Here is an 11,464-nt window from a genome sequence, read left to right as displayed (position 1 = left end):
GAAGGAAGGAAGGAAGGAAGGAAGGAAGGAAGGAAGGAAGGAAGGAAGGAAGGAAGGAAGGAAGGAAGGGAGAAAAGAAAGGAGAGAAGAAAGCAAGCCATGTTGCCCAACTGAAAGTCTGGTCCCCACTGGCCTGCATCTTCTCTTCCATTGAGATTTCTGCTTGCCCTTCATTCTGGAGGAGAACCACGACATCAGGGAAGTGATGCCATGACACCCAAGTGCATCCTGGGCCCAACTCAAGTCACTCCCTTCCAGAAGCCTCCTCAGAGCCCCCAGGTTGGCAGTGGTCTGCCCCCTCAGGCCTCACCTGGCCTTGGAACTCCGTGAAGTACTGATCTGCACACGTGTCTCACTGATTTCCCAGACAAATACCTCAGGGATTGTGAATTATCTCCATTTTTAATTTGCCCATAGCCATACAGAGCCAACAGGGATGCACCAGGCAATGACTATGCCCAGTGGGGACAGGGCTTTCTTTAAAGAGCTGAGCCAAGAAGGCCAGGAGTGGGCCCCATATCCAGAATCACCCTCTGGCAAGATGCAGGGACCTCTCTAGGGACCTTTGCTCCAGAGTCAGGAGGGATAGTGATTTGTCTGTGTGTCCTCTATCTCCTATCAGACAGAGGCCCCAGTGGGACCAGAGACTAGGGACAATCCATCTTTGTCTCCCTAACAGGGCCTACCAGGGACCTTGCCTATGGTAGGTATTCACTAAACAACATGGGGAAAAAAGAAAGGAAGAAAGAATAAAAGAACAGAGGAGGAAAATCTCAACTCCTTCCTAGGCTGTGCATAGGTTCATCACAGGGTCACAGATTTAGAGCCGAAAGGATCTTAGAGGTCCCCTAATTTTACAGAAAAGGAAACTGAGATGCGTCAAAGGTGAGATTTGAACCCAGGTTTTCCCGACTCCAAGCCCAAGCTCTCCCCACCAGACCGCGGCATCAGGCTGAGACAGGAGGAGCCGTGCTGTAGTAAGAGCATCTGACTGAGCTGCAGAGGCCCTGGGCTTGCTGCTTCCCCCACCCCCCTGGGGAGGGCAGACACTTCACTGCTATGAACCTCAGTTTCCTCACCTAGAACATCAATCAACTAGGGCTGACTAGGGCCTGGCCCTGGCTAAGCCCCCCAGAGACCCAAAGACAGGAGGGAAGCAAGCCCTGCCCTCGGGGAGCTCACATTTCCATGGGTCAGTTACTCCCCTTGACCTCCCAGGGTAGTTGGGAAGCTCCAAGAAGATACCAGAGCTAAGGCAGCACTTCCCAAGCCTGAAGGAACCTTAGGAAAATGTCAGCTGTTAGGACTGACCGCAGGCGGTATTTCATGAACCAGAATAAATACAGGAATGCCCCCCCCATACACACACACACACACACACACACTCACACTCTCACACACACACACACACACACACTCTCACACACACACACCCCCAACCTGGGCAGCGTGTCTTTCTTTCAGTCCCAGGCCTAAGTGAGAGGAGCCCAATCCACATCTCACACGCCAGGCTCAGTCACAGTCAGGCCAGAAGGAGCCACAGGCCAGGCAGGCTCCCAAGACACAAGGGTTCCCATCAACAAGCAGGGGAAGTGGACCAAGCTAAGACGAAGCGGTCAAGGAGGACGGTGGCTGGCGGGTCTGAAGGGATCATTACTCTTATACACCTCAGTGCCTTTAAAGGCCCCTCCAACGCTAAGACCCAAGACTTTATCACTGTTATTAGTTGGCTTGGGGGTCTGGGCTGCAAACCTGGCCCTTGCCCTGTCCCATCCCCCTAATTTGGGTTTCACCTTCCAGGAGGGTTCAGGCCACGCAGGGAGGGCCGTGCAAGCCCAGGTGATGCTTTTGCTTTCTGCTGCCTGATCCTCCCATTGGCTTGGCCCAGAGGTGCTGTCAGTGATGGCTATGGTCACTGACCTCACGACAGTGTGTTGTCACTACATGGACAGCCCTGGCACAACCGGCCTGGGCTCAGGAAGGCAAAGCCCCAGCCCTAGGGAATCCCAGTCAAGGAAGCCCAGACCCCCAGGGATATGTGGCCCAGCCAAACAGCTCTCCCTGGACTCTCTGGTCTCCCCTCTTCTAGACACATGGTGCTGCCACTGTAGTACCTGGCCCAGCCTCTCTCTTCTCCTCTCAGTGGAAGGGAGGCCGGTGCCCTCCTCATCAGGACTTCCTATTCCCACAGCTCAAAACTGCTCCCCCACCCTGAGTGTGTGATAAACATTTTCTAAGCCCCTACTATGTGCCAGGCACAGGCACAGATGCCAGTGTGCCAGTTCCCTACAAAGAGCACCCCCGGGATGGACAGCTCTCAGGCAGTGGGGTGGACCCCAGGCCAGGTGCCTGCTGGGCACTTCCAGCCAGACTTTCCCTCAGCACCTCCTTCTCCTCTTGGTTTCATCTCCCCAGCCAGCTGTCCTTTTGGGCTTTCCTGCCAGGCAGGCATGGAGGCTTCCAGTCCTCTCTGCCTTTTCTCCCCCCCAGGGAGCCGACTCCTAGGGATTTTATCTCCGTAATGCTGCTTCTGGGGTTCCTTTATCAGGCATCATCAGCACCAGGGCCAACGCCCCAGCTCAAGCCCCCACCCACCCTGCCTACTGCAATAGCTACCCAGCCTCCCTGCCTGTCTCTCCCCCTCCAACCTGCCCTCCATGGGCACCACAGCACAGGTCTGATCATGTCACTCTCCAGCTCAAAGACTTGTCATGGCTTCCCACTCATTGCCAAGTAAGGCTTGAACCCCTTAGGCTGGCACTCCAGGCCCTGAGAGAGCCAGCACCGACTTCCCTTTCCAGCCTTCACTCATATCACTGCCCTTCCCTTTGAGTCCCTGGTCATCCTCATCTCCCCATCTCTGTTCCTGGCTTCAAGAGGTGGCTGAGGGCCTGGGCACCTCCCAGTGCAGGGAGCTTATCACCCCTCCCCCCAAATAACCTTCATTGTTAGACTCGGTCCTTCGATCCAGCCTAAATCAGCCTCTTTGTCCCTAATCCCCATAGCTCTGGGTTCAGCCCTCTGAGACAGCAGAATTCCCCCATTACGATAGCCCTTTGAAGACAACTACCATGTTCTCCCCAGCTACATGCCCCCAAGTCCCTGCAACCGATCCCCAAATGGTACAGACTCTATAAAGTACCCCTAGGAGAGCCCTGGCCTTAGAGTCAGGAGGAGTGGTCTGAATCCCAGCTGAGACATTTACTAACAATTACATGACCTCTGGCATGGCCCCTTCACCTCACTTGGCCTGTTTCTGCATCTCTAAAATGGGCATCATAATCCCCACTCTGTCTTCTTCACAGGGTAACGTGAAGAAAGCCTTCTAGGGGCCTTCCAACACTCCAAGAACGGGAGCTGCTGTCCTCCCTCCCCAGGAGCCCATCTCCTCTGTCTCACCCCTCCCCCAGAATCTGGCTCCAATGTGACCCTGGCATCAGGAGGGCTCTGCCAGCACCACGGGCTGTGAACGCAAAAATGCCCCTCATCCCAGGGCCAACCTTGCCAAGGACGAGAGGCTCGGCTTCAGGACAGTGTCCAGCAGGTGAATACTCCAGCCAGAGACACTCACAAAGATTGTTTCCTATGTCACAGAGAGGCCTTGATCTACCTTAAGGTTAGCATCTGTGGGCGTGGTCTTAAAAGGGCAGAAGCAGACACGCTGCTATCATCACTACAGAAGAAAAAAATCCTGAATCCCTTTGGTGAGACAGAGAGACAGAGACAGAGAGAGAGAGGGAGAGAGACAGAGACAGAGACAGAGAGAGAGAGGGAGAGAGACAGAGACAGAGACAGAGAGAGAGAGGGAGAGAGACAGAGACAGAGACAGAGACAGAGAGACAGAGAGAGAGAGGCTGTCCCGTTGCCTGGGATGCCCTCCCTTCTCCCTCCTCCGCCTTAGAAGGCTCAGTCTAGTAACTCCCTCCTTCATGAAGCCTCCCCTGACCCTCCAAGGCCCCGGTGCTCCCCACGTCTTCACTGGCTTTTGTACAACCCCGGTGCCCCAGATGGACAGGTCCAGAGGGGCTGCAATCAGCATCCAAGAGTCGCCCCTAGAGCCGGAGGTGTTTGAGAGTAACAACCCGGGACCAGAAGCTCCTGGGGGCTGGGGCTCTGTCGTCCTTACCATCGCCGCCAGTATACATGTGAAGTCTAACCCTAACATTACTGTCCCATCTTACAGATGGGGAAACTGAGGCTGCGAGGCCTTGGCTGCTGAGCTCCGGGCGGGGCTGCCGGCCCCACGGCTGAGGAGCAGGAGTGCCCCGCCCCCAGGTCTCCATCCCTCCATCGCCCTCCTCCCCCCATCCCTCCATCGCCCTCCTCCCCGAGCCCCAACAAACTTGTCCAGGCCGCGGCTCCTACTTGGGCTGCAGGTAGGTGAGTGCCTCGGAGAACTGGTTGGTGAGGAAGAGGTCGAGGGCGGTCATGCATTCGTCCAAGGCCACGTTCAGGTTGGACACTGAGGGTCTGCTGCAAAGAGACAGCGCGTTTTAAAACAGGAGGGTCCCCCGGGGAGCGAGAGCCCCCCCCCCTCCTGGACCCAGCACGCCGCGGGGGACGGGTCCTGGGCACGGCCCCTCGACCTTCCCCGGCGCCTGGCACTGGGCCGCATTCATTCCCTATCTATACGTGGGGCAGGGGCTGACACCTGGGAGGCCTTGGCCCGGTCACTGATTGATCGATAGAGTGAGAAGAGCCCAGCCCCGCCCCTGCCATCCCCCCCCCCACCGCGGGCCTCGTTTCCTCCTCTGTAAATGGGGGCGGGGCTCCCCAGGCCTGACTGAGCCGGGAGCGGCTCTGACCCTCCCTGGCCGGTGACCCCCTGGCCCCGGGGCCCCCAGAGTTGGAGCACAGTGTGGGGAAGGATCCCAGTTCAGATCCTCCCAGCTGCGTCCACTTCTGCAGGTGGAGGGCAGAACCCACTTTATAGAAGACAGGAGGGGAGGCCCCAGGCTGGGCCCCCGGGGTGCAGGGGCCCAAAGCTAAGAGCGCTCTCTGAAGGTGAAGCCTAACAGGTACAAATGTAAATGCCCGGACCAGGGTCCAAAACCTGAGCAGCCCAGGAAGAGGAAAGGGAGACAACAGGCGGTGAAGAAAATCCGGAGGGCTCAGTGGCCCTCAAGCCAAGGGCAGGAAGGCTCCCGCCCACGAGGACGCGGCTGCAGAGACAGGGGGTGGGGAGGGGGCCCACGTGCGGGCCGCCTCGGAGGGCAGAGGGGCGGACCTGGGGGAAGCTTCCCAACAGTGGGGGGGGGGGGGCCCCTCTCCACCGAGGCCCCGCCTCTGGGGCCACCGGCTCCTCTTCTTTTCAGTTTATCTTGTGCATTTAACGACGGGATTCTGGGAAAGGTCGGATCCGCGCCCTCACAGCACAGACGGGGAAACTCAGGCGGGGCCCCACGCTCACCCAGGGCTCCAGCCTCCCCAGACCCAGCCGCCCGTCCTTGTCCCAGGTGCGAGCACTTCCTCCACAGGTGCTGATCGCAGCCCATCCCGCCCGGCCAGGCTTCTTAATTCCGGTTCATGTCCAGCAACACGCATTTAGTAACTGCCTGCTGTATGCCAGGCGCCCCGCCTCCCGCCCCCCGCTGGGTTCCCGCTCCAGGGACCCTCTTTTCCAGCCCGCCCCTCCCCCCGCTCCCCCTGACGCCTGGGCACTTCCGGCCTCTCTGAACTGGGGGGTCTGGGGGCCCCCATGTGGCCCCCCCCACTTTACAGAGGAGGCCCCGGGGCCCAGCGGGGTCAGGGCTTGCCCGAGGGGCCCTAACTCGGTGAGCCCCCCACCCACGGCCGTTTACCTGGGGCTGGGGTCTAGGCTCGTCCCCCGAGGTTTAGAGATAAGGGCCACAAGTCTCTGCATCGGTCAGGCCCTTCAGCGCCCCTGCTGCCCTGGGGCCGGCCCATGCCCGGGAAAGGGGAAGAAGCGGCCCGACCTCGAGCGGGCGCGCCCTGCGCAGGAGCCCCCTACAGGCCGAGCCTGAGCCAGAGCGAGGCGGGCAGAGCGCCCCTTGCCGGAGGAGCGGGGAGGGACGGGAAGGAGGTGCCCTGCGCAGGCGCCCCCTACAGACTGAGCCTGCTGGCGGGGCGGCTCGGGGTGGAGTGGGGGCGGGGCAAGGAGGAGGTGCCCTGCGCAGGCGCCCCCTACAGACTGAGCCTGCTGGCGGGGCAAGGAGGAGGTGCCCTGCGCAGGCGCCCCCTACAGGCCTAGCCTGAGCCACAGCGAGGTGGGGCAGCTCCCCAAGGGCAAAGGGCCTTTCTTTGCATCCCCAAGTCTTAGGCTCCCTGGCATACAATAGGAGCCTAATAGATGTTAGTTGGCGGGCCGCCCTTGGCCCCTGCATTTTCTGGAGCAGCCGCCCGAGGCCAGGTGTCCCCGGCAGCACGTGCCCTCCCCCCGCTGCCCGCTCGGTCCGTGCCGGGAGGGCAGGAGGGGAACGCGCCTTCTCACGGGGCTGATCACTTGCATGTGTCAGTTTCCTCCCATCGCCCCGCCCCTCTGCCAGTTTCTCGCCGGCCTGCTTCTCCTTCAGGCTGTGCGGCTCTCACTCGCGGGCTCTGTCTCCCTCTTTCCACTGGCCGAAGCTGGCCCGGGGGTGGGGGAGCCGCCCGAGTCCGCCCCAGCCCACCCCGCGCTGCCCTGCTTCCCTCCCTCAGCACCAAGGAGTATCCTCCGAAAAAGCCTCCTGAAGGCTTCAGGACGACGCGGCAGCCGCACATGTCAACGTTCTAGCCCCCAGAGGGCTCCGAGGCCGGGGGAGTGGCTGCGGCCACATCCTTCTGCCCGGGCACTAGTCCTTTCAGGGAGGGCTTAGAGATCGCCTAGTCCCACCTCTTCCAGAAACCGAGGCCCAGAGAAGGTCACGCTATTGCAAGAGCAGGACCAGAACTCAGTTCCCTCAGCCCCTCACTCTCGGCCCTTTCCTGTGTTTTGGCTCACAGTAGGTGCTTTATGGTTGACTTGACTCTTCACTGACCCTAAATTCTCTAAATGTCTGTGAACGAGGTCCAGAATCCATCCCATGCTTAAGAAGGATATCGAGATTAGAGTTAACGTGGGATTTGGGGGAAAGCGTTGCAATCATCAGGGTTGAGGGGAAGGGCCAACCAGCAGCCAAGATGCCCACCCTCGGCAGCTCCTGGTTCACAAGTCAGCCTTCACCAGCCCTTGGTAAATACTGCCCGGCATGAGTAAGCGCAGGGAGAGAACTCAGCCAGCACATAGGGCACAGCCCCAAAGACGAATCCGAGGATGTATTCTCATACCAGATATTGGCCAGAGAAATAGCCATGTCAGGGGCTAGGGGGCACAGTGAATACAGCCCTGGAGTCAGGAGGACCTGAGTTCAAATCCAGCCTCAGACACTTAACACTTACTAGCTGTGTGACCTTGGGCAAGTCACTCAACCCCACTTGCCCTGCCCTCCCCGCTGCAAAAAGACAAAAAAAAAAAAAGAGAAATAACCAGGTCCTATGCCCTCCTCCCACCCCCAGGTAACTGAGGACTACAATTGTGACTTGGAACCATTGCCTACAGAATGGACAAGCACTTAGAACTGTAGCACGTTAAAACAAGTCAGGACGACAAGCATTTATTAAGCACCTACTATGTTCCAGGCACTTCGCTAAGTGCTTGGGACACAAAGAAAGGAGGGGGAAAAAGATGGAAAATGTCGCAGCTGGGAGGGGTCTTAGAACAGGGACCATCAGAGCTAGAAGGAACCTTAGTAGACATGAGTAGAACAAGAGAATTGTCTTCAAGCAACTTTAGGCTGTTTTTTCCAAAAGGAGAACTGTCCCAGAATGGGACAGGCCAGCTCAGAAGGTGGTGAACTCCTCCTCACTGGGAAGCTACAAACCATAGTCTGGAGAATGTAGATAGCAGGGCTCCTCGTCCAGTCCTAGGGGGCCCTGGAGGTCTTGTACTGCTCTGAGAGACTCTGATTCTGTTTACCTACTGAACCCCAACTCCATTTTATAGAGGAGTCACCTTTCAGCCAAGGCTAGATGCCAGGGCTCCTGACTCTCAGTCCAACACCTTTCCACAACCAGGAGTCCTCAGACCAGATCAGGATTTGGTCCTGGGTTCCCTCCATGGATTATTTCTAATTTACCCAGTCTATGTATTATTTGTGTATAGTTGTTGAAAGAATACTTATTTTAAAAACTTAGCATAGGGCCTGGCAAATAGCAGGCCCTTAAGGAATGCTTGTTTCTCCCCTTCCCCTTTTCTATAAGATGCAGGCCATTAATATTATTAACTAACCCAACACCCTCATGTTACATATGGCGACACCGAGGCCCAGGGACTTCCTCTCTGTGCAAGTCCTGCCCCTAGCACTGGCCAAGACGCTTCACCTCTCTTGGCCTCAGTTTCTCCTTGTTTAACATGAGAGGGCTGGACTGGCTGGCCCCTGGCCAGCCTCAGTGATAGCTCACATTTCTAAAGCACTTTACATTTATTATGTTGTTTGATCCTTGGGAAGCCTTGGGAAGATTGCTATTACGATCCCCATTTTACCAAGGAGGAAACTGAGGAAGAGGTGAAGTGACTTACCCAGGGTCACACAGTTAGTGTGCTGGTAAACATTTAACTACCAGGATGTGTACATCAGATACAGTTTGACACTGAACCTGCCTGCATTAGTAAGATTTTCTCCATCCCTTTCCAAAGTCTAGACAGTCAATAAGCCCATCAACGAAGTTCTTATTTGTAGCATCTGCCAGTTTCTAAGATATAAATGGTAATGCTGAAAAATTTAACAATCAGCTCCAGCACACCCTCGAACTCCATTCTTGCTGACTCCAAGCCCAGCACACTTCCCCACCGTACCACCCAGCTGCTTCCTAGAATTCTGCGGCAAGCTACTTAACCTCTCTGGGCAGCTAGGTGTTCCAGTGGATAGAGGTCTGGGCTGGAATCAGGAAGGAGGCCTGAGCTCACATCTGACCTCAGACATTTACCAGCTCTCTGACCCCAGGCAAATCTCCCTGTCTCAGTTTCCCCATCTATAAAATGGGGACAAAAATAGCACTTAGCTCTCAAGGTTGTTGTGAGGAGGAAGTGAGATGATAATCTTAAAGCACTTAGTGTAGTGACCGGCATGCAGTAGGTGCTTAATAAATGCCTGCCTCAGTTTCCCCAGTTTCCATGAGCGGCTTGGACTGGATGACTTCAGAAGGCCCTTCCAACTTCTAATCTATAACTGTGTGACCCTGGGTCATTCTCTTGACCTATCTGAGCCTTAGTTTCCCCATCTGTTAAATGAGCGGATTGGACTCAGTGGCCTCCAAGGCAAGCTCCCCTACACACATCCACACATCTCAAACACCCCCTAGTCCCCTTCCTGTCCCATCCCAGGGTTTGGCTCTGGGAGAAAGAGCCACATGGTCCTGGTGCCTTGGAAAAGCTGCAGGGTTCCCACTGAGTGGGGGGGAGGGCGCCCCATTATTTCCACCTGCCAGTGGCACAGGCCCAGCCCGTGCCTCCCCCCCCCCCAGTGATTAGTCATGCTCAGCCTCCCCTTCCCAGCTCCAGCTGGTACATCCCAGACAGCGGCTGCTGCCTGAGGCTGGGTGCCAGGAAGCACTTACCCGCTGGGCAGGGAGGCTTCATCCCTGGCTGTGCTCATTGGGGGGCCAGGCAGGGTCCGGTCCAGCTCCAGGGAATGGCATGGACTCCTGCCTCCCAGCAGCTGCCAAGAGGCCGAGAGGGCAGGGGCCCGGCCGCTGCTGATTGGCCACAGGGGAGGGCTCCACGTCGTTCTGCCAGCTGGGCTCAGGTGCAGGGCGGGCTGAAACCTGAGCCCCAGCTGTTTGCTTTGTTAAATCTTCCCTCCCTCCCGCTGCCTGCTGCGGAAGGGCGATGGGACAGGGAGAGCTGTGCTGGAGGAAGGTGTCAAGCGGGCAGAGCCACTGATCCAAGCCCAGATGGGGCTCTGCCGTCAGCCGGGCCGGACCCCTCATCTGACAGACAAGGGAAAATGAGGTGGGGGAAGGGAAGGGACTGGCCCGAGCTGCCTGGAAACGAGACTGCTTCACCATGACTTGGCCAGGGTAAATCCCTGCCCCTCTCTGGCCTCAATTTTTCATCTATGAAATGGGTCGATAACCCTGACCCGGTGACCCTCCCAGGGGCATCCTAAGAGTCATGCCTTGCACATTCGTGTAGGATGATGTATGGTTTACCAAAGCCATGCACATCCATGTTCTCGTGTGCCCCCCTCACCACGCCCACACTACTAAGGAAGGTGGCTTGAGTAGCACTGCTACCTCTTTTTGACAGATGAGGAAACTGAGGCACAGAGAGCTAAGCTGCTTGCCTATGACCGCACAGCTAGTAGCAGTCTGAGCCAGCACTCAGCCCAAGGCTCCTTCTGAGTCCAGTTTTGTTGGGGGTCTAAGGGCTCAGGCAGAGGAGATGAGGCTGGACAGACAGAAAACCCTGAACATCCACCTAAGAAGTTTGGGCTTGATCCTGTAGGCAGTAGGGAGCCAAAGGAGGTTACTGAGCAGGGGAGTAGCCGTGCAAAAGTGCTGTTTTAGGAAGCTGGACCCAGCAGAGCTGTGTGGCACAGACCAAGACTGGTCTCCCTGACTTCAGTTCTCCTCTCCAATCCTTCACTTTGATTTCTTCTTCTTCTTTTTTTGGCTTTTTGGAGGGTGGAAGGCAGGACAATTGGGGTTAAGTGACTTGCTCAAGGTCACACGGCTAGTTTTGTGTTAAGTGTCTGAGGCTGGATTTGAACTCAGGTCCTTCTGACTCCAGGGCTGGTGCTCTATTCACTGTGCCACCTAGCCGCCCCCTTCACGTTGATTTCAAGACCTCAGTGGATTTGTGGTCTCATTCCCACAATGTAGATTTCTACCTTTCGGCTGCCTCATCCAGTGAGGTTGCTGCCCTGGCTTCCTGTTCTCAGGATCTCGCTCCCCCACTGGAAGGCGAGCTCTCTACAAGGAGGGAGTGTTTCTCATTGCATTTATACCCCAGGGCCCAGCAAAACGAAGGTGCTTAATAAGTGCTCACTGACTGACTCTAAGTCCTCGTGGAGGGTCCACTCAGGTCCCTGCATGGCTGGTTGCTGCCGGCACTCTCACCACCTGCTGGTCCTTTGCACTTCTCCGGCCAGCCACACGACCTCCTGAATGATGGCACGTCTTGAACTCGGGGCTGCAAGGGTCACGTGCTTCACACTGCTTTGGCTCACCATGTATTCCCTGGGTCACCCAGTGGGTCACCCAAGTCCTCTACAAAGCTGGTAAAACCATGCCCTTCACTGCTCAAGAACTTTCCCTATTGCCTTTGAGGCCACTTTAGCACCCACTCCCTAGCATCCCAGCATTCCAGGCCTGCACTGCTTGGGGCTGCCTTCCCTTCCTTCAGTGCCCAGACCTGGTACCACTTCCTCCCTGAAGCCTTCCCTGATGCCCACCCCAGCCCCAGTTCTCCCTCCTTCTCCCCCTC

At 57.0% G+C, this 11,464-nt stretch overlaps 1 protein-coding gene across 5 annotated transcripts in view; it reads right to left on the bottom strand.

Moving 5' to 3' along the window:
- The window catches only part of LOC138165356 (tetratricopeptide repeat protein 39A-like), a 66,067-nt gene that overhangs the window by 39,351 nt on the left and 15,252 nt on the right, over positions 1-11,464 (bottom strand). For 2 of the 5 annotated variants that reach the window (XM_069093601.1, XM_069093603.1), the window contains exon 2: positions 4,366-4,473. The exons of 1 other annotated variant lie outside the window; for it this stretch is intronic. In XM_069093601.1, coding sequence (XP_068949702.1) covers positions 4,366-4,473 — 108 coding nt within the window. Of the gene's footprint in view, positions 1-4,343; positions 4,474-11,464 lie in introns of those variants that run through there. 2 more of the 5 variants (XM_069093602.1, XM_069093605.1) reach the window with 2 other exon arrangements.

The sequence above is a fragment of the Petaurus breviceps genome, unplaced genomic scaffold, assembly GCF_028583685.1.
Source record: "Petaurus breviceps papuanus isolate PSGF00001 unplaced genomic scaffold, PetGlider_PUasm1.0 208, whole genome shotgun sequence".
Classification (NCBI taxonomy): Eukaryota; Metazoa; Chordata; class Mammalia; order Diprotodontia; family Petauridae; genus Petaurus; species Petaurus breviceps.
Note: the sequence above shows the minus strand (reverse complement) of the source record. Positions and strands in the feature narration are given on the sequence as shown.